The sequence below is a fragment of the Taudactylus pleione genome, unplaced genomic scaffold (genome assembly GCF_031769625.1).
Source record: "Taudactylus pleione unplaced genomic scaffold, aTauple2 ptg000707l, whole genome shotgun sequence".
Taxonomy (NCBI): domain Eukaryota; kingdom Metazoa; phylum Chordata; class Amphibia; order Anura; family Myobatrachidae; genus Taudactylus; species Taudactylus pleione.
The window spans coordinates 11011351-11038444 of NW_028285109.1; the positions used below are offsets into that span (position 1 = coordinate 11011351).

A 27094-nucleotide genomic window follows, 5' to 3' on the forward strand; every position below is an offset into this window, starting at 1 on the left:
ATTACGCTAATTAATATAGTGATTGCCATTAATCGATTCAAGTATGTTTGCTGAATGAAATAGCAGGCAATCGAAAACTGACAGGGCCACTTCCGGAATTGACTTGTGCGAGCGTTGCCTGCAACCAAAGAGGAGACGGACGGTCGCTATTTAGAACGTTCGCTAGCTAGAGGAGGGGTTGGGAGACTATGGGGCGGAAAATTAGCTGCGAACGAACATACGAGCAAGCGCTGGAATTTTATTATTTCCGCTCGTACGGCGGACAAGCGAACAGCCACTTGCGTCCAGCTCTGAATTAGGCCCTCTGTGCGGCCGCACCGCTCACACACCCCTAGTTACGGCCCTGACTTCAGGATCTCTCTTCACTGAAATAGATACAGAGAAGGAATCCGTGTTGGAACAGATAGTGGGATTGAGTCATACTATTTCTCTTATGTTGAGGCTGTACTTAAAATTGTTTGGCATTTAATTTTTTATTTCATGCTTTTTTGTGTGTGCATTTGTACTACTTTATTTGCCAATTGGAGTGACATTTCATCTGGTAGATGAGTCCTTGGTCTGGTATTTCTATGTTTTAAAAGAAACAACCAAAAAAAACAAGATTATTGCATTCTATTTTGCATCTCTCCTGTTTTTTTTTTTTTTTTTTTGACAAATCAGTTTTGTTTAGGGTGGTGTTTTGCCATGTCAAGTGCTTTTCACCTCCCCATTTCCTGTCACAGATGGGAAGTATTCTTGTGAACACAGATTCAAGTTTGTTGCATCCTGTTATTATGTACACAAGCAAACAAAACATTGACTGTTGGATGCAAGCTTCTTAGTATACAAAAGCTGCAAATAATATTTCTAATTATATTCTGCGCTTGCCACTGCGTAAATGATAATATTGCCTCTATTTTATCCTTATAACTAATGCTGGGTACACACTGGCAGAACGGCCGATATATTGTGTGTGTATTGGCCAGTGTATACAGACGATATGTCTGAACGACATTGTTCACAGACATATTGTGCCCAATATTTCTGCAGATATATTGGTGCATCACGCTGTGTATATGGGCGGTCAGTGGTGTTGGCTGGTAGATCATTCAATGCAAGTCATGGTTGCGGCGTGATCTTGCGTGTTTGCACACTACACATGCTCGGAGGAACTTAGTTTGAGGCTGCAAGCTACACAGAATTGCGTTATTATGCCTGTTTTAGGACAGGGATATGGCTGGTGGAAGAGCGCATTCATGATGATGACTATGAAACCAAACATACAGATGGGGCGGACCGAACACAGAGATACGTACAGCTCTGCATACTGCCGAATATCCACATTTTGATCCATGCATGCGAAACGAAGTACAGCTGAGTATGATCTACTCTGCATTAGACCCTTAAGGAATAGGGGAGGTAACTTTATTCCCATGCATACTACATTTATCAACAAGACCACTGAGGAGCATTGCAGTAAACCTATCGATGTCTTACAGGTAACAGACAATCGCTTGCAGTCATAAAGATAACAAGGTTACCTGCAGTGTACAATATCCTAACTGCTGTCATTGTACGGCGATATGCAATTAGGAATCTCATAAAATGCTATATCACATTGGTTCAACTAGCAATGTGCGCTTAAGAAACAGAATGTAATAGGTGATATCGGGCTGCGTATTTCCTTGTACAATCCAGCGCACACTACATGGCCACCTTCACATCCCCACCGGCTTGGACGTTAACATTAAGAAGGGGAAAAAAATTATCCCTTTAGTTTGATGTTTGAGCTATTGCACATGATGATTACCAAGTAAATAACCTTTAATCCCATCACATTCTTGTCAGGAGGCGTGAGTGATTGATCTCTGCTCTGGAGGCCATAGGGAACATAGCAGAACCATGCAAAAGGTTGATTCCTAGAGGAATAAGCTCTGGAAATGTAAGACAGACCAATTACTTGCTGTGCTCTCATATACGTTTGAATGTGGAGAAGGCCTCGGGACACTGGGTGACTTCTCTTGATTTGGAGAAATTTGCAGTATTATAGCAGACCAGAGATTGACAAGTTTATGTACAATTTAGGCACCAGTAAAGGCAGGTTCAGCAATACTATTAAAAGATCGAATATGCAAATATTTATAAACATAATTATCTTTTTTGTTCTACCACATATATTTTTATTATAACATACAGTGAAGTATGCATTGCCCAGCTTCTTAAGGACGGTGTTATTATTTGTGCTAAAATCTCCAGCAAGTTGCGTGCAATGCAATGCAAGTGTCTACAATGTCGTGTTAATGTTAAAAAAAAAAAAAAGTGTATTGTGGGCTGTGAAATTGGTTATGAAATTACGAGTGGATGATTGGTGGATCAGAATGGATGGGGGCACAATTTAACGGCTGCAGTATAGATGTGCAATTTTTTGGCTTCTTTGCTAATTCTTTTCTAAACCTTTGCAGAATTAGGAGTCCCAGATGTGGATATGCGTTGCAAGCAAAAGTAAAAATATCACTTCTGCATCCTGCCTTCGCTCTTCAACCTATTTATTACATTTCTATTTTTGTCTGCATTGTTGCTTGTTGCAGCAACATATATGTCTAATATAAGCTATGGAAATGTCACATTTCAAAATTTTTTTCAAATCAGTGGGGTTTTGTGCTTGTAAATGCCCTTTATAATATACTGTAATAATTTTTACTGTGCAGGCAAAACAAAAATTCTTGCGCATCTATGTCCATGGCAACTGAGACACATTTTGCAATTAAGGCCCCTTGCACTAAGGGAGGGGGGTGGAATGACCAGGGCTGCCAAAAGCTCTGCCAGGCCCCGGTACTGGGAGGGGATGTGGCCAGACGCCCTTGCTAAGAAAAAAAAAAGATATAATATATTCACGGCTGCGCGGACCGCATAAGGGGGGGCACCGGTGTGCAGGGGACAGACGAGTGTGATCACTTCCTAGCCCAGCACACAGGCTGGCAGCAGTCAGTCCTCTCCCTGCCCGATGTACCACTTCAGGAGCAGGGAAGGGGGGGGGGGGGGGGCTGCAGGATGCGGGCCCCAGCCAGGCCTTTCCAACAGGCATGGGCCCAGGTAAAGGGTACCTCCCCCTCCCCGCCTCCTTCCTTAGCACCCTTGGGAGTGACAACATACAGTTCATCAGGAAAGTATTCACAGCGTTTTGCTTTTTCCACATTTTGTTATGTTACAAGTTACAACCTTATTCCAAAATGGAATAAATTCATTTTTGCTAATTTAATAAAAAAAAGAAAACTAAGAGGTCACATGTACATAAGTATTCACAGCCTTTGCTCAATACTTTGTTGATGAACCTTTGGCAGCAATTACAGCCTCAAGTCTTTTTGAATATGATGTCACAAGCGTGGCAACACCTATCTTTGGGCCGTTTCGCCAATTCCTCTTTGCAGCACCTGTCAAGCTCCATCAGGTTGGATGGGAAGCGTCGGTGCACAGCCATTTTCAGATCTTTCCAGAGATGTTCAATCGGATTCATGTCTGGGCTCTGGCTGGGCCACTCAAGGACATTCACAGAGTTGTCCTGAACCCACTCCTTTGATATCTTGGCTGTGTGCTCAGCGTCGTTGTCCTGCTGAAAGATGAACCGTCACCCCAGTCTGAGGTCAAGAGCGCTCTGGAGCAGGTTTTCATCCAGGATGTCTCTGTACATTGCTGCATTCATATTTCCCTCTATCCTGACTAGTCTCCCAGTTCCTGCCGCTGAAAAACATCCCCACAGCATGATGCTGCCACCACCGTGCTTCACTGTAGGGATGGTATTGGCCTGGTGATGAGCGGTGCCTGGTTTCCTCCAAACATAACGCCTGGCATTGACACCAAAGAGTTCAATCTTTGTATCATCAGAACAGAGAATTTTGTTTCTCATGGTCTGAGAGCCCTTCAGGTGCATTTTGGCAAACTCCAGGTGGGCTGCCATGTGCTTTTTACTAAGGAGTGGCTTCCGTCTGCCCACTCTACCATACAGGTCTGTTTGGTGGGTTGCTGCAGAGATGGTTGTCCTTTTGAAAGATTCTCCTCCCTCCACAGAGGAATGCTGTAGCTCTGACAGAGTGACCATCAGGTTCTTGGTCACCTCCCTGACTAAGGCCCTTCTCCCACGATCGCTCAGTTTAGACTTCCGGCCAACTCTAGGAAAAGTCCTGGTGGTTCCGAACTTCTTCCATTTACGGATGATGGAGGCCAGTGTGCTCATTGGGACCTTCAAAGCAGCAGATATTTTTCTGTACCCTTCCCCAGATTTGTGCCTCGAGACAATCCTGTCACGGAGGTTTACAGACAATTCCTTGGGCTTCAAGCTTGGTTTGTGCTCTGACATGCACTGTCAAGTGTGGGACCTTATATAGACAGGTGTATGCCTTTCAAAACCATGTCCAAAGAACTGAATTTACCACAGGTAGACTTCAATTAAGGTGTAGGAACATCTCAAGGATGATCAGTGAAAACAGGATGCACCTGAGCTCAATTTTGAGCTTCATGGCAAAAGCTGTGAATACTTATGTACATGTGATTTCTTAGTTTTTTTTTATAATTAAATTTGCTAAAATCTCAAAAAAACGTTTTACACGTTGTCATTATGGGGTATTGTGTGTAGAATTTTGAGGACAAAAAATAATTGATTCTGTTTTGGAATAAGGCAGTAACATTAAAAAAAAGTGAAGCGCTGTGAATACTTTCCGGATGCACTGTAGGACAGGGCTTGTAAACACAGCCAAAGTAAAGTAAGGGTCTGTTCATGCAAAATGCATCTCTTGCTGGCCACAAAGCAGACACCTAAACGCCTTTTTGGAGGCAGATCATTTGTGGGTGCTTTGCCCCCTTAGTGCAAAATGATGGTGATGATGATAATAATAATGACCAGCTGCTTCAGATTTGCTGAATGTAGCTGTATCCCTCACTAAGTGATATTATATCACATTTACATTTTATCTTTTAAAGGGGAAGAGGATGGAAGTTTGCATTATTTTGAACTTAATAAAAACTTTAATTTTGTCTTTCATCTTGGTCAAATTTGCTTTTAGACCAAGACTTCCATGGTGTATGTGACTGTATTAGTTATTAATAACAATGTCTGGACATGTAATGCATTGGGTGCTGCATTTTTAGCATTTACTTCTTCCACTGTGTAGCCACATTTTTTGGCATAAACCAGGTGCTGCAGTTCTGCAAGCTTAGCAAAATTCACCTATTCTGCGGTTTTACACTTGTGAATTGCATGAAAATTCATGATGGGCCTCTAGGTGTGCTACCTCTACCCTTGCAGCTCATAATATATATATATATATATGTCCCAGTAGCTCACGATCGGCAAGGTACTGCCCAATATGCTATCATTGCACACCGTGTTCCTATTAGCTGCCATTACTGCCATCGTGATGCGCTAGGTCAGAGGTCTTCAACCTTTGGCTCTCCAGCTACTTTGGAACTACACATTCCAGCATGCTCTGCCACCGTTTTGATATAACAGCATGCTAAAACTGTGGCAGAGCATCCTGGGATCTGTAGTTCCTCAGCAGCTGGAGGGCCAAAGGTTGAAGACCCCTGCGCTAGGTCATGTTCTTTGCTGTACAAATGGCCACAACGTGGGCACAAATAGACACAGCAGCAGCAGCTCCTACCCTTTTGCATGAGGGGGGCTTCCACTGCTGGACCGGCCAGCCGGGTCCCGACACCTGTAGGGCTGCCTGAAAGGCAGAGGAGGCCTCTCTCTGCTAATGGAATCCTGGACTGGCAGTCCCAGGGGGAGAAAACATCTCCCTTTGGGGCTGTCTGTCCTGTGCATGACTGGCAGGTAATGGGAAGCCACTGCCAGTCACAGTGTAGCCAGTGCAGTCACGTACTGCAGGTGGCTCACTGAAGTTGCGGATTTTACTGGGGGGGTCGGGGCTGCAGCCCCTAGGTAAAATCCGCCACTGGACACGTGGCATCACATATGCCTTGCAGACCCTTATTTTTGCAGATTTATGAATCGCCTTTAATGTCTTATTGTGCGTTAGAACACTGAGCCACGTCAGTTTATTCTTTTTTTCATATAGTGTATTGTCCATGCAGAACATTTTTTGCCATATGAGAGTAATGCAGGAGAAACCCGGACACACTATTCAGAAGATAGCGAAACCTATAGCAATATAGTTGTTTTTGTAATGCTGAACGTCGAGTTTATTCACCACTATAATTTACGACTTGGGTTTTACTAACCTTTTTGTAACCTTAACCATGATATTCAGGCCATGTGAGAACAATGCTAGTAAATGTTGGCTAGACCTTAATGTTCTGCAAGAAGAAACTGATTACAAGCTTGAAACACTGTCTGTTTACTTTATATATTGCTGTGGCAGATTCAGCTGTGTACTGCAGCAACTGCAGATGGAAACGAAAAAGCCCATTTAGAATGGACTGCTATTTTTGGTGATATGTTCTGAAATGATGTTCTTGAGTTGTTCAGCAACGTTAATAACAAGGTTCAACAAAACACCATTTATTGTCAACGCATTTACATTTACTGCAAAGAAAGCAAATACTCTTGCATACATTTTGTAAGGGTAAGTGCTTCTTTAAATGTCACTTAGGCGATAACTATTAGGATTGTCTTCAATTATATAGCAAATAGAGGCACAGGACTATTTTCTCTCCAAGCACCATTCGGTTAAGGCTGTATTGTTTATGTAGGTATGCTGAGGGAATTTTCATGTTGCAACTACCAGGGGTGGGCAAAAAGCGGCCCTCCAGCTGTTGTTGAACTACAAATCCCAGCATGCTTTGCAGCATTTTTAGCATGGCCATATAGCAAAACTGTAGCAGGGCATGCCGGGATGTGAAGTTTCACAACATCTGGGGGGCCACTAATTTCCTATCCCTAATTACTAGACGATAAATTTGAGGCAGAAGCTAATGAACTGGTCTGGGACCTCTTCCGTTCCTCAAATACCAAGTTCTGTGTAATACACCCAGGAACCCTCTGGTCTCCAAAGATGATGTTTCTTTGTCTTATTAACAGGACTGGACTTAAAAGCGTTGCACAGCTTACAGGATGTCTGGGAAACCTCAACCCTGCTTTACAATAAGCCCTGACACAACATACAAAACTGATATTATGTAATCACAAGATACATTTCCCACCTATTTAGAGGAGGTATGTGTTAACTGAAATTGACTTTTTTTTAGGCTGCCTTGTGGGTTGTAAACACAGTAGAGTATGAACGCTGCTTGCTTTAATATCCCATCCATGCTCTGCATCTACAGTGCAGGTTCCTGCTAATTTGGGAAGTATGGGAACTTATCCCAACAGCAACGCTGAAGTAGACCGGTCCAGCAATTCTTCCTTATTTGTGTGTTATACTGACATGAAAGTGTTTACAGATGTACCCGACACCAAGTCAGGCATCATCACAGGACAATATGGGCATGACCAGAGGGGAGGTGTATTGGCGGAAAATGTATCTGACACGGCTAAAGCAGAGTTTCTTATGCTTTGCCTTACCCTGATGCTATTTGTCATTCCCACTGTCAGCAAATTTACTGAGAGAAATTAATCCAGATTCCAACTTAGGTTCAGGAAAGATATGATGTCCTATAGACACACACTAATATATCCCTTATGGCATATTATTGGATTGGGACTGTACAGGGGTGTAAACCATTTACTTATAATTCCCTTGTTGTTCTTTATAATGTTGCAAATTTTGTTTTCATATAAACACATGGAGGTAAATGTACTAAAGGTCTATTTAGATCAATTTAAAATCAATCTAAATAAAATTGGTACATTGCCCTATGTCTAAAAAAAAATACATCTATATATTCTCTTGAAACTACATACAGTGATTTAGTAATTCCTATCTAGATGGAATGCTTTATGGGGCCTCGTAGTTCCCAGCAGTCTTTGGGAGACCCGGGCCAGATCAACAGCTGTGCGAGAGGCTTTTGTAAATGTATGAGACTGTGTAAACTAATCCAGATATCAGCTTGCAGTGGCCTCAGTGTGGCCTGTTTCCAATCAAGCCCTAAAAATAAACACTGGTTAATCACCTGAGGAGCAACATGCCTTGACGGTCCTGAAATTCAGTCCCTGAATCCTTCAAGAGCCTGGAGCTTTTTCTCTGGATCTCATCCAGGCAGGAAGAGAGCATTTCAGATGCTGCTCCTCCTTCTGTGCTGTTTGTGGCATCCGCTCATTCTTAATACTGTACATGGCACATATCCAGAACACAAGTCATTTTCTTTTTATATAGGGGGGAGACGTCACTTCCCTGATACAGTTCATCCGTGAAGCTTATAGAGTGACCTGCAAAGCTGCCCACAGAGCTATGCAAACAGACTAACTGGTGAACATGAAACAGGTATTATAACCCATAGTGACCTATATAGAAAATGTGTGATTGGTTGCTATGGGTTACAGCACCTATGCAGTAGCTTTCATAAACGCTCCGCTGTGTTTTTCCTTGATGTTTTATGTAATCGTGCCATAATGTCCAGGTGTTGTATTGGTTATTTTTAAGTTTTCTTGTTACTATTCACAAACTTAATTGTGGAATGCGTTGAAGAGTTGTTTACTGTACTTTTGCCGGCTGTACCTTAGATTTACAAGCGCAGGAATTTGGAAATAATGGGAAATGCTTGAGACTGTCTGCGCCCTGAAATTATACTGTTACTTAATAAGGAGCTGTGCTTAATGCTAAGGGAACAATGTCTGGCTTCTTAACAAGGTTACTTGATATCCCAGGTGATCCACGCCACAAGATGAATATTATTCAGAGCGTGTTGTAAACATTCTTAAAAGGAAGAGTACAGGCTTTTCCCTCCCTTCTCTTTTCTAATTTCTCCTTTTCATCTGTTGAAAACATTTTTAGCGTAGACAAAAGAGCAGCTTTGTTGCCAAGTCTACACCAGGCATCTTTTCAGAAAAGCAGTGTGCACCAGGAAATTCTTCTGTGAAGGTATAATCAAAGCATACTTCATCCCACTCCGTAATGTATCAGTGGCTTTTCACATTCCTCCGGCACAATGCCTCAGAAAGTGAAAACATGCACATGGTGAGACTGCCTGCAAACTATTTGTCATGCAGCCTAACAGTCTGTAATCAAGCTGCGGCTTAAAATGCACACCGTGTAATTTGTGCGTAAATTAAGAGGTGTTTAAGAGCAGAAGCTGTTTGAGAGCTAATGACTTGCGGCTGACACTCCAGTCTTTCCAGCTCCTCTTACACCTGAAGGCTGGCACCCGTTTCTGTACAGTGGAGCAGGTGTTTTAATTATGGTCTTCTGGCACCTGCAGTAAAATCCAGCAGCATGCAGTTGGCCTGCCCTGAAAACCCAGAGATTGAGCTGCACTGATCATCGTACTTAGGGCTATATTCAGAGATGGATGCAGGAGTGATCATTGGCCACAGTGGATTTGAGAATTTATGATAATGCACAGCCCTAAGGTTGCTCAGAATGTCCAGCTTCCGAAGCAAGTGAAGCTGCATACGGCGACGCAGTCACTGGCTTCGGTACGCCACGAAGACGTCGGCGACACACCTGCATTTTAGACATTCCTTTCCATCATCTCCCGCCAAAAAGACAGGCTACGGCTTCCCCCACACTGCAACCAGAGCCGCAACAGAATCGCGGCAGATGCACACTGCGGCTCCGATGCGTGCGCAGTCCCGAAAACATCAGTCAGTAACGACCGAATTGGCACAGTGTCCGGGGCTGAATCAGCTCCTTAGAAAGAACTTGGTCTATTTGACCCAGTTGATGGAGCAAACAGGATATGCGAGAGATGCTTCAATGGGATTCCTGTGAGTTATGGTTATTATAGAACATGTATAGCTTGTAACATTTGATATAAAACTTCTACAAAAGTGAAACATGTATCTTTAATACAATTTACACCAACTCTAATCTTTTTCATATCATTTTTATTAGCCATATTATGCTGCGCACAATGCCTTATCCCTCCCTTCATTCAATTCTACCTCTTCTCTCTTGAACCCTTTATTACCTTTTTTTTCTGTCCAGCTGCCTCTGAACCATCTCCACTTAGCTGTCCCAATGCTACCCAAAGCGCAACATGTCCAGAACATATCTCATCATCTTCCCACCACTAATGTTACTATCGCCACACACTCACATCACTCACTTTCTTGTACTGCTCACAGTTGATCACAGTACACTCAGTTCACCAAACCCATTGCCTCGGGGTCATTGTTGACTTCAACCTCAACCTTACTCTGTACATCAAACCCTTGGTGCTGTCTTGATGACTCATCCTTAGAAACATTGTCAGAGCACACCCCTTTCTTACCAAACCCCTCATCCATTATTTTATTAATAACCACCTTGACTACAACAACCTCCTGCTATCTGGTTTTTCCTCAATAAGTCTGTTCTCCCTTTACATGCCACAATAAGTGATAGCTTCCTCTCTCGAGGCTCATACACACTAGACGATAAATTGAACGGTATGGACGATAACAATATATTTATTGTTCATAGTATTCAATATCGTCCAGTGCTTATGCACAATATCATTAACGATGTGAGCTCCTGCGGATCGTTAACAATGTTTTTCATAGCCCGAACTTGCAAGACAACCTGACGATATCATCAGGCACTGCAAGTTCGGGGATGTGGCAGGTGATGTCACTGAACGATATCGTTCAATGTGTATGCTCAATGTCGTTCCAGACATTGAGCCCGGCAGTTCAAGGCTAACGATAACGCGCATGGAGCATATCGTTAAGTGTGTATGAGCCTTCACGCTCCACATCTGCTGCCCCACTGTGCAAATCCCTACACTGGCTTTCTATTTCCTCCAGGTTCCAATTCAGTCTACTCACACATTCAAAGCCCTCGCAAAACCTCCCCTTCTCTTACTTCACAATATCTTTTCCATCCTGCCCGCTTAGACCTTCTTCTTACCGGCATCTTGTCTCTGCATTAACAATTTCCTTTTATTCCTTCCTCCTAGACTTCTGCTGCACCCAACTTATCCTGCCCCCATGCTCTTTTCCCAGCCTACTGCTCTCTCAAAACCCCTACCTTTACTATAGCCTACCTTACCACTACTTTATTGTACCAGCTACAGTTCTCCTACCTACTTTTGTTTCAACATTGCATTGTCCTTCTAGAGCAAGGGCATCCAAACTATGGCCCCTTGGCCAAATGCAACCCACGCAGTTCTGCCCACTGATCAGACCACAGATTGAACTTTGGAGTAGCCTACACACCCGTAGGCGAGTACTTTCTGGGGGTTGGTTCTGGAGCATTAAGTAGGGTAGCCCTGATAGTGACGTGGGTGACAGACTGGTAGCCTGTTTTTGCAGAACCATGCGCAAGAATAACAGCTTTACAGCCGAAGATGGAGATCACAGCAGCTGCACAGCAATTATCTATCCCCAATGCCCACTCTCCTATTCCTACTGCTAACTTCCCTGTCCTGGTTACCCACACCAATCACAAACCACTCGCCTGACATCACGCACATCATGCAAAGTCACAACTGTGCATCAGTAGAATGTCTCATCACAGTGTATAAAATTGCCATCTAAAATCATTAAAAATGTTTGTTTCAAGATATTTTTTATTACTTTTAGTATTTCTTAGAATAAGATTTACTCAGCATAGAATTCTTTCCTAACTGCTGGGCGGTAACTGTGAGAACAAATGTTGCGGCCCTCCATTGAAAGGGCCTGATTCAGAGATGGTTGGTAATGCAGCTGCCCTCTCAATAGCGGTTGTGGGAATATGCTAATCTCAGCCTTCCCTTTGTGCTCTACCGCACAATGGAGCGTACAAGCGCTGAGACGCCCACATTCAGGCTCTGTGGTCTGAGCATTTGCGATAGAGTTTGTGAACACTCCAACATCGGTCGCACCGCCGACATTTGCGGTAGCTTAGGGTCTACTCTAGCTACATTCCTCAAAACCAACTAAACATGGACTCTGAAAAAGTGTATTTGTGATTGGGAAGGCAGCAGGGTTCCCAGACACCCCGTGACACTCCCTAACGCCCATGAAACGGACCCTTTTTACAATCACTTTAGGTCACTTGACAGTCTACACCCTGAAACGCCCAGGGATCACAAACCCCTTCTCAAGTGTTAGCCATGCTGTATGGATTTGCAAACATATTGGACAGTTGGGTTTACACTCGCACAGTAATCTGCACTCATCTCTGAATCAGGCCCAATGTCACCTTGTAGACTATAAACTATCACAGACATGCCACTCTCTACCGTCCGTCTCACATGTGCACCTCCTTCATCACCCTCATGTACTTTATCTGAATTTATGTATGATTTGCATTTTGCATGCTTTATCATTCTAACTATCCCAAGCTGCGGAGCTTTGTGGTGCCTTACAAATAAATGATGATGATGATGGACGCTTATCTTACAGCCCTGTCCATTACCTCTATACAGTATAACACAACAATTAGTCGTTTGGAGCCCCTTCTATAGGATTAAACATATTCATTTTCAGCTAGGAAGGATTTATTATAACCACTGGCTGTTGCATTATGCACATAAGCGCAATTATCTCTTGAAATACATGAGATACACTGTTATACTCTTCTACTACTTTTGGTTCCACCACAGACCCATTGATTGAGGACCCCAATAAACTACCAAATAGAGCATCACGTCTTACATCGGGAACCATCCTGCACCAGAATACCTTTGTGTTTTCTATATACAAGTAGTAAATTCTAAGTAGTTGGCAACCACAAATAACCTGTGTGTGAATTAATGATACTCCCTCATGGATATAATCCACTACTGGTCTCTTTTGTGTATGATTAGTCATTGTGACTTCCCGTTTAGGTTTTTAACTTGACATTGATAAATCATAGAACAATACAGTACTTTTAGTGAGCTGGCAGACGAGCCAACCGGGCAGAACGACTCCATACTTCATCTGTACTGTTGGAACTTGGCAGAGGAGTGGAAGGCGGCCTAGCCCATAGCTCATTGTGCAGCATAAACACCTTGAGCTTTGGAATGTAGGACTGTGGAATTCTCACTCCTTTAGTGCTTGTCCTATGACGGGATCTCAGTCACGTTATGTGCAGGCGGAGATGAGAAGACCATTTATGCAGTTTTGCTTTTGTTCAGATTGAAATTATTAAGGATGTTCCACTATAATGCTTGTCAGAGAAACTGGGCCTGATTCAGAGGCAGATGCAGTGATTATGTTGGGCACAAACCGCCGATATTTTCGGTCTGCGCATGCAGCCGAGTTGTGCTACGCATGTGTCCCAATGGTTACTGCACATAGAGGCAGATAGAAATTATACGCAGATCCATGCATTAGGCTGGCGTTTTTGGAGATAACAGGGAGGTGGCTAGCCAGTCACAGGCGTGTCGCGGTCAGTGGCTGCATCCAAAGTTGCAGTTGAACTGACCCCAGCGGGTATGTTCACAGGGAGAAATTGCACCTGCCATAAAGTTGGTGCCATCTCCAGTGGTGCGTCTTTATAAGCACAGCGGCGGATTAGCACAGCAGTCGGTGCATATCTCAGTAGGAAGCACATCAGCTGTGGCATTAGCTCAAAGATGCAGTCATGTTTACAAATGGGGCAGACTAGATGGGCCAAGTGGTTCTTATCTGCCATCAAATTCTATATTTCTATGTTTCTATGTCATGGCTGCCTATAAAGATACAGCTGAAATAGCATGCACCTCTGATTCAGGCCCACTATGAGGTTATACTAGGCAACATACTGGGCCTGAATAACAAGGGCATTTGCTTAGGTTTGGTATTTCTTGCCAATATTCACAAGCTTTCTCCAAGAGCTCCATGGTCCAAAGACATTTATATATTCATATCTATATATCTATACATAGTATAAATAAAGTCCCTGGCAGGTGTCTGTTTGTTTGTTCGGTGCTAATCTCAAGAACCACTGGATGGATTTTGATGCAGTTTTCACTATTCTATAGAGCATTTGTGGAGGAAGGTTTAGGTGTATGACACATTAATGTATGACAAAAGGGAGCCGAGCAGTGACTATTTTATAAAAGCAAGTCCATGAAAAAAAGGACATCCGAGCACTTTCTTTACTTACGCTGCCTAATCCGTTATATATATCACAACAATGGACTTTATTTTATACTAAGTAGAGATTGATACGTATTATCCAGTTTCTCCAGAAAACTTGATGTAAACCCTGGTATTTGATACAAAATTTCAGTTTTTCCCTTTTATTATCGTTCCTATTTCATCTATGTGAAAAATTATCTTTAATTTGACAATAAATAAAGCACAGGGAAAGACAGTTAATGTTGCTGGAGTTGACCTGAGTGGAGACTGTTTTTCTCATGGACAACTGTACGTGGCCCTTTTGCGTGTCACATCAAAACTAAATCTTTTTGTGTTGACGTCAGGAGGAAATACAACTAATGTTGTCAAAAAGGCAATCTTATAAGACCTTGGTTAAAAAAGACCATCGCCGTAAATTCTAAATTGCTCCTGTGCGAAGCGGGGGCGGGTCGCTAGTATATATATATGTGTGTGTGTGTGTGTGTGTGTTTGTGTATCAGTATAGTAGCTGTTTCGTTCTTATGAACACTGAGCCTTTCTTGGAGGGAGAGCAAAGCATTCATACACAGCCATGTGACACCACTCTATCCCTTATGATTGCTTATAGGAAGTAATTAAGAAGTTCTACATGCCGGTATTTAACCATTCGCCTGAGACCTAGGGGCTGATGTTGGATAGGGCGAAAGCCCATTTTTGTTGACAAATTGCGCTTGTATGTACTATGTGTATGCACAAAACAATTCTAATGCATATATTCATTAGGGGTGTGCACCGGCCACTTTTCGTGTTTTGGTTTTGGATCTGGATCTTTCTTCGTGTTTTGGATCTGGATTGGTTTTGCCAAAACCACCCTTCCGTGTTTTGGGTTCTGGGTTTTGTGTTTTGGATCTGTATTTTTTTGAAAAAAAGCATAAAAACAGCTAAAATCACAGAATTTGTAGGTTTTTCTGCTCCTATGCTATTATTAACCTCAATAACCTTAATTTCCACTCATTTCCAGTCTATTCTGAATACCTCACACCTCACAATAGTGTTTTTATGTCCAAAAGGTTGCACCGAGGTAGCTGGATGACTATGCTAAGCGACACGAGTGGGCGGCACAAACACGTGACCCATCTAGGCGTGAAACTGCAGTGGCAGACAGGATGGCATTGAAAAACTAGGCCCCAAACTGTACATAATGCAAAGAAAAAAAAGAGGTGCAAGATGGAATTGTCCTTGGGCCCTCCCACCCACCCTTATGTTGTATAAACAGGACATGCACACTTTAACAAACCAATCATTTCAGCGCCAGGGTCTGCCACACAACTGTGGCTGAAATGATTGGTTCGTTTGGGCCCCCACAAAACAAGCTGGCAATTAATCTGTCCCTGCACAAACTGGCTCTACGGAGGCAAGAAGTCGTCCTCATCCTCCTCATCCACAGATTCCTCACCCTCTTCAGTGTTATGTACATCCTCATCCTCACAGAGTATTAATTCGTCCCTGCTGGAACCACAGGTCCCTCTGTACGTTCTGGAGGCTGGTCTCCCTGGAAGAGTTGATCATTCATTTTATGAACATCATCTTCTCCACATTTTGTGGAAGCAACCTCCTACACCTTTCGCTAACAAGGTTCCCGGCTGCACTAAACACTCTTTCGGAGTACACACTGGAGGGGGGGCAACTCAGGTAAAATAGAGCCAGTTTGTACAGGGACCTCCAAATTGCTTCTTTTTCCTGCCAGTACAGGTACGGACTGTCTGACATGCCTACTTGGATGCTGTCACCGATGTAATCCTTTAACAGACAGACGCACGCTTGTCGCTGCTGCTTTGAGGATGCAAGTGCGGCTACAGCCCACACAATTCACAAAGACAGAAAAAAGAAGAAGAATATTTTTATTCTTTGTGTAGCACACTTTGAGGGTGTCACCACCCTTTAACAGACAGACGCACGCTTGTCGCTGCTGCTTTAAGGATGCAGGTGCGGCTACAGCCCACACATTTCACAAAGACCGAAAAAAAAGAACAATATTTTTATTGTTTGTGTAGCACACTTTGAGGGTGTCACCACCCTTTAACAGACAGACGCACGCTTGTCGCTGCTGCTTTAAGGATGCAGGTACGGCTACAGCCCACACAATTCACAAAGACAGAAAAAAGAAGAATATTTTTATTGTTTGTGTAGCACACTTTGAGGGTGTCACCACCCTTTAACAGACAGACGCACGCTTGTCGCTGCTGCTTTGAGGATGCAAGTGCGGCTACATCGCACACAAGTCACAAACACATAAAAAAAATAGTTTTTTATTTTTTGGAGCACTTTGAGAGTTACACCACCCTTTAACAGACAGACGCACGCTTGTCGCTGCTGCTTTAAGGATGCAGGTGCGGCTACAGCCCACACATTTCACAAAGACCGAAAAAAAAGAACAATATTTTAATTGTTTGTGTAGAACACTTTGAGGGTGTCACCACCCTTTAACAGACAGACGCACGCTTGTCGCTGCTGCTTTAAGGATGCAGGTGCGGCTACAGCCCACACAATTCACATAGACAGATAAAAGAAGAAGAATATTTTTATTGTTTGTGTAGCACACTTTGAGGGTGTCACCACCCTTTAACAGACAGACGCACGCTTGTCGCTGCTGCTTTAAGGATGCAGGTGCGGCTACAGCCCACACATTTCACAAAGACCGAAAAAAAAAGAACAATATTTTAATTGTTTGTGTAGCACACTTTGAGGGTGTCACCACCCTTTAACAGACAGACGCACGCTTGTCGCAGCTGCTTTAAGGATGCAGGTGCGGCTACAGCCCACACAATTCACAAAGACAGAAAAAAGAACAATATTTTAATTGTTTGTGTAGCACACTTTGAGGGTGTCACCACCCTTTAACAGACAGACGCACGCTTGTCGCTGCTGCTTTAAGGATGCAGGTGCGGCTACAGCCCACACAATTCACAAAGACAGAAAAAAGAAGAATATTTTTATTGTTTGTGTAGCACACTTTGAGGGTGTCACCACCCTTTAACAGACAGACGCACGCTTGTCGCTGCTGCTTTGAGGATGCAAGTGCAGCTACATCGCACACAAGTCACAAACACATTAAAAAAATAGTTTTTTATTTTTTGGAGCACTTCGTGAGTTTCACCACCCTTTAACAGACAGACGCACGCTTGTCGCTGCTGCTTTAAGGATGCAGGTGCGGCTACAGCCCACACAATTCACAAAGACAGAAAAAAGAAGAAGAATATTTTTATTGTTTGTGTAGCACACTTTGAGGGTGTCACCACCCTTTAACAGACAGACGCACGCTTGTTGCTGCTGATTTGAGGATGCAAGTGTGGCTACATCGCACACAAGTCACAAACACATTAAAAAAAATTTTTTGATTTTTTGGAGCACTTTGAGAGTTACAACACCCTTTAACAGACAGACGCACGCTTGTCGCTGCTGCTTTGAGGATGCAAGTGCGGCTACAGCCCACACAATTCACAAAGACAGAAAAAAAAAGAACAATATTTTAATTGTTTGTGTAGCACACTTTGAGGGTGTCACCACCCTTTAACAGACAGACGCACGCTTGTCGCTGCTGCTTTAAGGATGCAGGTGCGGCTACAGCCCACACATTTCACAAAGACAGAAAAAAAAAGAACAATATTTTAATTGTTTGTGTAGCACACTTTGAGGGTGTCACCACCCTTTAACAGACAGACGCACGCTTGTCGCTGCTGCTTTGAGGATGCAGGTGGAATCTAGACGGGATTTGGAACCGAGGACACACTACCTCCATCAATTGTCTAAATCCCACTGCACTAATGTCGGATACCGGACGCACGTCTAACACCAACATAGCAGTCAAGGCCTCAGTTATACGTTTTGCTTCAGGATGACTGCTGTCGTACTTCATCCTCATCGCTAGGGACTGTTGGAGGGTCAATTGTTTAGTAAAAGTAGTGATGTTCCTACTTCCTCTCTGGGATGATGAACAACTCCCAGCAGCAGCAACAGCACTAGTAGGAAGTGGTTCTTGATCTTTCCCTATTTTATTTTTATCAGAGAAAGTTTGGTCCTCCATTTATGTTATATTGATATATATACGTGCGGCTAAAGCGCACACAAACACAGAAAATATTTTTTTATTTTTGCTGGAGAGTAGTGCACTTTGTGGGTTACACCACCCTTTAAGAAATGAGCCAGCTGGCTCTTTACTTATGGGACACAGGCGCACGCTTGGCGCTGCTCCTTTGTTGATGCACGTGCAGCCACAGTGCACACAAGTCACAAACACAGAAAATATATATTTTTTTGGTTTGGAGTGTACTTTGGGGGTTACAGAACCCTTTAACGGTCAAGCCAGCCGGCCCTTTACTTATGACACAGGCGCACGCTTGGCACTACTTTGTTGATGCACGTGCGGCTACTGCGCACACAATTCACAAACACAGAAAATAATTTTTTTTTTGGTTTGGACTGGAGTGTACTTTGGGGGTTACAGCACCCTTTAACGGTCAAGCCAGCCGGCCCTTTACTTATGACACAGGCGCACGCTTGGCACTACTTTGTTGATGCACGTGCGGCTACTGCGCACACAATTCACAAACACAGAAAATAATTTTTTTTTTGGTTTGGACTGGAGTGTACTTTCGGGGGTTACAGCACCCTTAACGGTCAAGCCAACGGCCCTTTACTTATGACACAGGCGCACGCTTGGCACTACTTTGTTGATGCACGTGCGGCTACTGCGCACACAATTCACAAACACAGAAAATAATTTTTTTTTTGGTTTGGACTGGAGTGTACTTTCGGGGGTTACAGCACCCTTAACGGTCAAGCCAGCCGGCCCTTTACTTATGACACAGGCGCACGCTTGGCACTACTTTGTTGATGCACGTGCGGCTACTGCGCACACAATTCACAAACACAGAAAATAATTTTTTTTTTGGTTTGGACTGGAGTGTACTTTCGGGGGTTACAGCACCCTTAACGGTCAAGCCAGCCGGCCCTTTACTTATGACACAGGCGCACGCTTGGCACTACTTTGTTGATGCACGTGCGGCTACTGCGCACACAATTCACAAACACAGAAAATAATTTTTTTTTGGTTTGGACTGGAGTGTACTTTCGGGGGTTACAGCACCCTTTAACGGTCAAGCCAGCCGGCCCTTTACTTATGACACAGGCGCACGCTTGGCACTACTTTGTTGATGCACGTGCGGCTACTGCGCACACAATTCACAAACACAGAAAATATATTATTTTTTTAGCACTTGGGGGGAGCACCCCTGATGGACAGAGCACCCCCTGGACAACACTACAGCACCTCTTTAGGACTGGGACACTGCACAGGACTTTGGAGTGGACACAGCCCCTATGGAGAACTGACTGCACAACACAGTCCAGCCAGCCCCTATGGACTTTGAAGTAGTGGACACAGCCCCTATTAACAACAGCAGCACAGCACAACACAGCCAGCCCCTATGGACTTTGAAGTAGTGGACAACAGCAGCACTACACTACACTACACTACACAGCCCTAACTCCCACCCTCCCTCTTCACTGTCCACAGCCGAGTGAGAAAATGGCGCCGACGTGGGTACCTTATATAGGATCCAAAACCCGCGAGACTCGGAAGGCGGGAAGATGACGTTTTGCCTCGATTTCAGAATCCGAGTCAGGCGGGAAAAGTCGAGCCTGACTCGGATCGGACTCGGATCGGGGGGGCTCGGGGGGGTTCGGATTTCAGAAATCCGAACCCGCTCACCCCTAATATTCATACATTTGAAGTTACAAGTGATTAACAAATCTTTACTTAAATCAGTTTTAAAATCTCATCCTTTATTAACTGTTGTTAGCTGCCATCTTTAGATTGATTAAAATGGATTCTCACCTTAATAAACTTGGTATAATAGAAAAAACCTTCTCTAATATGACTTTTCTGAGAAGGTACATTGCTGCTAGCAGGAGAGTTAATCATTAGTTACATAGATTGTGGGTAGGACTATCAAACCAATATGGAAGTATGTGAATGCCTAGTGAACACAGCTGTTCTCACATTCAATGCAAGGTAGATAATAATGTTCATCCTCAAATAAAACATAAAAAAATATTCTTTTGGTTCAAGTTCCACATTAAAATGGAGTCTAGAAATATATCAGCTGCAGCACATTTCCCTTACATTACAGATCTTCGGGTCATGGTGTAAATTACTATTTAAAGTTTAAAAGGAACTATTTTTCCAGAATTTTGCCTGACTGAATAAAGGATGTCATAAGATAAAGGTTTTTATGGTCAGTCATAACTTCTGGGACATAGAGGCACCTATTTAACACTCTCTCTTTTTCACTCACATATTTATTTCTTTATTTGTAATAGTTATAACAGGATACATTTAGTGCACTTAGAATCCCAGCGCCATCATCCTGATGGTAAGTAGCGGGCTTATGGGGAGGGTTAGGCACTAAGGGGGGAGGGTTAGGTTTAGACACCGGGGATGGGGAGGTTAGGTTTATGCACCAGGGGGGGAGGTTACGGTTAGGCACCAGTGAGTGAGGGTTAGGGGTTAGGTTAGGATACTCACCACTCCACCTCGGGATTGTAACCTGGTGAGGATGCCAGCATCAGGATTCTGGTCGCCAGGATTCCAAGTGCCGGCATCCCATACCCAACCCGTTATAACTTTTCATGCCTTACTAGTTTTCTCACTTCTCTGTGGGATTCGCAAATTAAAAAATTTTCTACATTTGGCAAAATAGTTTTTTACTGTCCGTGATATTGCTATTTGTTGTACATCTTTTATTTACAGTTGATATGGTTTTCTTCAGTGATACTGAAATATTTAGGGGCCTATTCATCATTATATAATTATCACTAGTGATAATTATGTTTTAAACTAGCTGCGGGTTTAAAAAATCTTTTGGAGGCATTCATTATGCCTCACTAACAAAAGTATCACTTCTGAAAAGCTGCCATTTTTTTGCGGAGTCAGCTTTTCGGAAAAGTGTTACTGTACCCATGCAGCTGAGGTATCCATAAGGATTTCCTCACACTGCGTCTGCCCCCCCCCTCTCTATTCCCCCCTCTCTTTCACTCCAGACACCCCCCGTCGTCACCGGTGTCCACCCCAGCACCCCACTGCTGCTGGCCTGGGGAACTCTCCATGAGCCCTCCGGCACAGCCGCTGGTGTCCGATACTGCCCCCCTGTGGGCGTCGGTGTCCGATCCGATCCCTCGCGGCCACCGCTGCTCGGTAGTCGCACAAGCTCCTCCCGGTGCCCCTGCAGGCGAGCACAAGAGGTCCTGAGGAGGGAGCCTGTGACAACCCAGAGCTGCCGGAGGCAAGTAAACAGCTGGAGGGATTTGATAGATCCCTCTGCTGCACAAGCTGCCATCTAAACGGCAGCTTGTGAATGGTTTCGGGGGCTGTACGCCATCTCAGAATGGCGTACAATATCACTCACAAGTTCAGAAAATATGCTTTTTTGGAACTTGATGAATTACATAATTTCTATGTTCCTTTACTAAAGTATGGTGACTGTGGAATATATTGGGGGATAATTGTAACCAGGAGATATCTGGAATGATGAATGGCTCTGAACCTTCATTTTTACAAAAGTTGTTAAATGTTAGTTTTCACCCACTTTTGTAGAATTCAAGGGATTACGAATAGACCCCTTAATGAGCTCAGTGATTAAGTGCAACAACAGTAATGGAGGTACCTAGGTTCTGGTCTCATGATATATTTTATCTGTCCTAGATCATAAAAGTTTGATTGTAATATTATTTAAACACCGAAGATTGAGATATTTTATTAGCTTTCAATTTCATATTTCTAACAAATCTTCTTAAGGGCGTATATATCAATATTATTTTTAATACAATATTGTAAAAACAGGTGTTTTCACCCCCTTTACACGTTATTTTAGTATCACCTAAATGTACTAAAAGGCAGTTGTAGGAGAATTCGCAAAATTCTCCTGCAAGTCCTAATTCTCGTAATTTATAAGTAATCTGCGATCTGCTCAGATTTACTAAGGTCAAATTGTATAAAAAAAATAACGGGGGGATCCGTGTGATAAAAAATGTTACCTAGAGATGCCGCTTTTAGGGCATTACCCCCATTTCACCGACTCCTGCTTTGCTCTGACAGGCAGAGGGGAGCCGCGCCTGTGATCAGCCTTGTGTGTCTAAATGGACTACAGGCTGATTACAGTGCAAAAAAACACTATTTAAAAAATAATTAGAAAAACACCTGTGTGGGGAGAGATTCACAGGGACAGAGCTTTCTCGCAAGCTCTGTCCCTGCGTGCGATATTTTATAAATCTTTGCAATGTGTTCAAATATTGCATTGCAAATTTGGGTGACATTATCATATCCCATCCGCATCTGAGATGTGGATTGTGATAGATATTCCCCTAAGTAAGATGGATGGTGTTACACGTGTGCCTTTCACTTGACGCATAAAACCAAGAACACTAGTTTCTCCAATTTGAAATCAGTCATTCCTATGAGTAAAACACAGAGGCTGCTACATGTTTGCCTTAATCGAATACATTTTTCATAGAACGGTGATCACAGCATTTTGGCATACCTACCAACAGATTGGGATGAGTGTATGGCCACATCCCAAAGGGGACTGCCCTTATTCCCCCAACTGTCCTGCAGCCCTGGTTGGGAAGGTGGGACAGATCCCTCAAATCAGGGCTGTGCTATGGATATCGGTTTCCATGTGCAATAAAACAGTATAAAAATAATGCATGTGCACCCTGTAATAGAACTAGGGTTCTGTACTGAGCCTTCTAAGAGAGAGAAAGTGGACAGAGATAGAGTACCAACCAATCAGCCTCCAACTGCCACGTTACAGGCTGTGTTTGAAAAATGACAGTTAGGAGCTGATTGGTTGGTACTTTCTGTCTCTCCAAGGTTTAGTACATCTCCCCCTAGTGTTAAAAGCGCTGTAAAATAAATGTATGTAACTAGTTTGCGATATAAAGTTAGTGTACCAGGTGTTGCATGATTTCGGTATTTATTTTCTGCATCTTTGCGTGTATAAATCTCTCTTTATCTGACGGTGGGTCTCGGCATTGATACCTTCCACCGATGAGCGAAACTGACTGTCATCTAGAACCTCACACCAATGCGAAACCACATGTTCCACCACTACATTCAGTCTGCATGGAATTGTGACGCAACTTTATCCATCTCCGCTTTGTCTTTTTGTAATCTTTTATACCATAATATGCCACTGATGGAAGTGTACGTATAAAGCAATGTCATACCCTACAGTTCCAAATGACATTTTGTACTCACAGCGTTGTCAATATGAAATAGTTCCTTAGACATGCACTGAATGGGTTAACCTTTGGGAAGTTTGGGTTGTTTGACTTCTGATTAGCGTAAAAAGACAGAGTATTGCTATGAAATTTAACTTCCTTGCTGTTGAAAGCCCCGCCGTAAATCCAGGTATAAACTGTTACATGACATTGCAGTGAACTCAACGGTTCACATTGTAACAGGCATCTTCCCCCGCAGTGTTTTCTTTGGCAGGATCCCCCAGCAGACTCTCGTAAATCACCTGGTGAACCCTGGGCTGGCTGGGCCTAAGCTGGGGGACAGCTTCTAGTGATGAAGCTTCAAGAGTTGAGTCTGGCCTTACAGACAGGCTATACTTATGTGACATAGGTGAAATGCACAGCAGTAAGTGGATACTGACTAAGGGGGTCATTCAGACCCACTCGCGAGCGGCAGTACGCTCGCAAGTGGGTCGATGTTCCCCACTGCGCATGCGCACGACGGAGGGAGCTCCATCGTGCGCATGCGCGAGACCCGGACTGCGAGTCGCTCCCGGTCTTGCACCAAAGGGGGCGTGCTGTCTATGTTGATTGACAGCACGCCCCCTTTGGTGGGCGTGCCGGGGGCGTGCCTGCCAGACGGAGGCGTTCCCATGGGAACGCCTATTGTCTGAAGCCGGCCCCACTGACATCACTAGTGATGTCAGTGGGTGATTTTGGCTCTGATAGAGCCAACATCACTCCAGGGCTTGTGGCAGGGAGACCCTCCCGCAGGGTCTCCGTCGCAAGTCCGATGGTCGCGAAGGTCAAGACCATCGCGACCATCTTTTTGGTCGCTCGCATATGCTGTGGGTGGTCACCCACAGCTATGCGAGCGGCCAGGAGGCCGCTCCATTTCCATGGAGGAGGGCCCTGATTCAGAGCGAGCGCTCTGGTCAGAGCGTCCGGCTCTGAATCAGGCCCTAAGCCTATAGTGCTGCAACTTATCTTCACCACTCACTGACACTATATGTATCCCAAGTCATCAACAGTGTCTCAGTCATTACTAGAAAATATAACCTGGTATTATTAATGCATGTGAGATATTTGTACATTACCAGTTATTTATAGAGGGCCTGATTCAGACCCGGTCGCAAGCGCTGAGCGCTCACAACCGGGTCGATGTTTGCCAACTGGGCATGCGCACGACGGAGCCAGCTCCGTCGTGCGCATGCGCGAGACCCGGCTAGCGACGGGTGCTCCATCGCTCCAGGTCTCGCACCAAAGGGGGCGAGCTGTCGATGGTGATCGACAGCTCGCCCCGTTTCGTAGGTGTGGCTGGGGGGTGGCCTCACAAACGGAGGCGTTCCCAAGCGAACGCCTGCCGTTAGTGGGCGGCCCCACTGACATCACAAGTGATGTCAGTGGGAGAGCTTCCGACTCTATTAGAGCCAGAAGCTCTCTGGGGCTTGCGGCCACGAGACCCTACCACAAGGGTCTCGTCGCAAACCCGATGGTCTTGTTTAATCGCGACCATCATCCTGGCTGCTCGCAATAGCTGTGGCTGGTCACCCACAGCTATGCGAACGGCCAGGAGGCCGCACAAAAAAAAAATACGCCCAGATTCAGAGCGAGCGCTCTTTCAGAGCTTCCGGCTCTGAATCAGGGCCAGAGCGCACACATACCACACAGCATCTGTAGACAAAATAAGTAACTCACATCAGTCCCTGACCCAGTGGAGCTTACAATCTATATTTCTTACTGTACACACACATACACTAGGCATAATTATTTTTTGTCAGAAGACAGTTAACCTACCAGTATATTTTTTGATTGTGGGAAGAAACTGGTGTACCCGAAAGAAACCTACGCAAGCACAGGGAGAACATACAAACTCCATACATATAGGGTCATGGTGGAAATCGAACCCAAGACCTCAGTGCTGTGAGGCAGCAATGATAACCACTACGCCAGCTGCCCTGCCCAAATTAATTGCTGTTATTGAATTCTCTATTTTATTTGTGTAATGGTATAAATAATGTATTTTGCATTTCACATTAGCATCTAGTGTTACAATACTTGATGGCGTGCTTGAAATAAAATGCAGGACTTTGTATGCACCTACTGTACAATGTAAAACCCTTCACATGACCTCTAAATGGGAGAAAAAAAGGATTAGAAATAAAAGTTACTAGTCAATCAATCCTCATTTATGGTTCCACTTTAAACATAATATTGTAAATGAACAATCTATGCCAGAGCCCTAGAGATGGCCGGAGTAGTCCATTCTCTAAGTGTTCTCAGTAGGGGAGAGAGGCCAGTGAAAACATCCCCCATGCATGTTTGTATAAGTGAGGTGAGGGTGATGTGTAGCTTGTTCCCTGATTGATGGTGATTACTTGTTTATGAACCCGAGGCTGAAGGTCTGAACTTCCTCATGGGCCAAATAGTTCAGGGGCTGTTTCCTGAGGTTGCCCCAGGGATCTCTCCATCTGAAAGTGGGAGGAATGGAGAGGCAGTCGGAGGCAGACAGCCAAGTCTATGTGTAACAAATGGAGGAGGATATTGATATGTTTATCACATATATTTGTTTTTAAAATAAGACTGCAAAGAGAGAGACACGAAATTACACTGGCTGATAGCTGACCCCTCACTTCTATATGCAGAAAGGCCCCAAAACCAATCTGCCTCTTTTCTATGGGCACACCATTTTTGTATTACTAGATTCATGATTTATTTTCCTCTCTCGTTATTAATCTTGTGGTTATTGTCCCTGATTTCTTACTAACCATTTGTGTCTCTTTCAGATTTGGGCCGGGCCTGGTGATTTACTGGTACGGATTCATTGAGGAGCTGGACTGTCACCGAGATCGTGGCATTCTACTGAAGGATGAGTTTCCCCGTGATATTGTATCTCTGCGTAACTGTTTGGTGCTGGAAGATGAACATGGCCAACATGCTGAAGACTGCAAGACAGAGAAAAGCCAGGAAGTAGTGTAATATTTCCATGCAAGCCCCAAACGATGAACTCCAGATGAACTGCAGTACGAAGTCACAGAGCTGCCTCCTCATACAAACACTCAGACAATCTGTTTACCTTCCTTTCCAGCCGCCCTTCTGCCCTGTGCTCCAGCCCAAAGCCCACGCACTATCTGCAGCACCTTTGCTTCTGCAGATGCTCTGGCCTTCCTTCCGCCTGCACCCTTTTACCTCGAGTCAGGAGTCAAACCACTGCTCTTCTGGCGCCCTCACCATTACATCTCCCCGAATATGATTGCAGAGGACCTGACTAGCCTGGTAGCTTCCATTCTCCAGCGCAGTGAAGCTGTGTGACGAAAGCAATCAGTCATTATTAAGTCATTATTAAGCTGTTACTGTGACCTGTCGTGCGGTAAGAAATGTACACTGTACCTCACAGTAATTAGCAATATTGCAATCTGGAGCTTTATATTTGCTTATCATACTTTGCAGATGTTGGTAATATTAAAGTTCTATTACTGTTACTGCCTGTTGTTCCATCACGCAGACTAAAAGCTAATTAATGATCATTAATGTTGTATATTTTACAAATAAAGCATTTTTCAATCACAATTTCTTTGTCTTCTTTTAAATTATTTTAACTATATTCATCTTTCTAATTTGGACTGTTACCCCTCCCCTATCCGTCCGCTGGGATGGCGGCTTGTCAGTCATCCTGGGTGTAAGTTTCCATTGCAAGTTGTTTTACTTTTGTCTGTTTTTCATGTGCATGGTTTTATGTTTGTCCTTCTCTTCTTGAAGTGCTACCCCAGTCCCGCA

The 27094-nt window shown here is 44.0% G+C and overlaps 1 protein-coding gene across 3 annotated transcripts in view; it reads left to right on the top strand.

Moving 5' to 3' along the window:
• Nucleotides 1–26862, top strand: part of CDIN1 (CDAN1 interacting nuclease 1) — a 343159-nt gene extending 316297 nt beyond the window's left edge. For 2 of the 3 annotated variants that reach the window (XM_088456509.1, XM_088456506.1), the window contains one exon: nt 26104–26862. In XM_088456509.1, the coding sequence (XP_088312635.1) occupies nt 26104–26296 (193 nt within the window). In that variant the 3' untranslated portion in view covers nt 26297–26862. The remainder of the gene's footprint in view (nt 1–26103) is intronic. The other variant, XM_088456507.1, reaches the window with a different exon arrangement.
• Nucleotides 26863–27094: the final 232 nt, after the last annotated feature.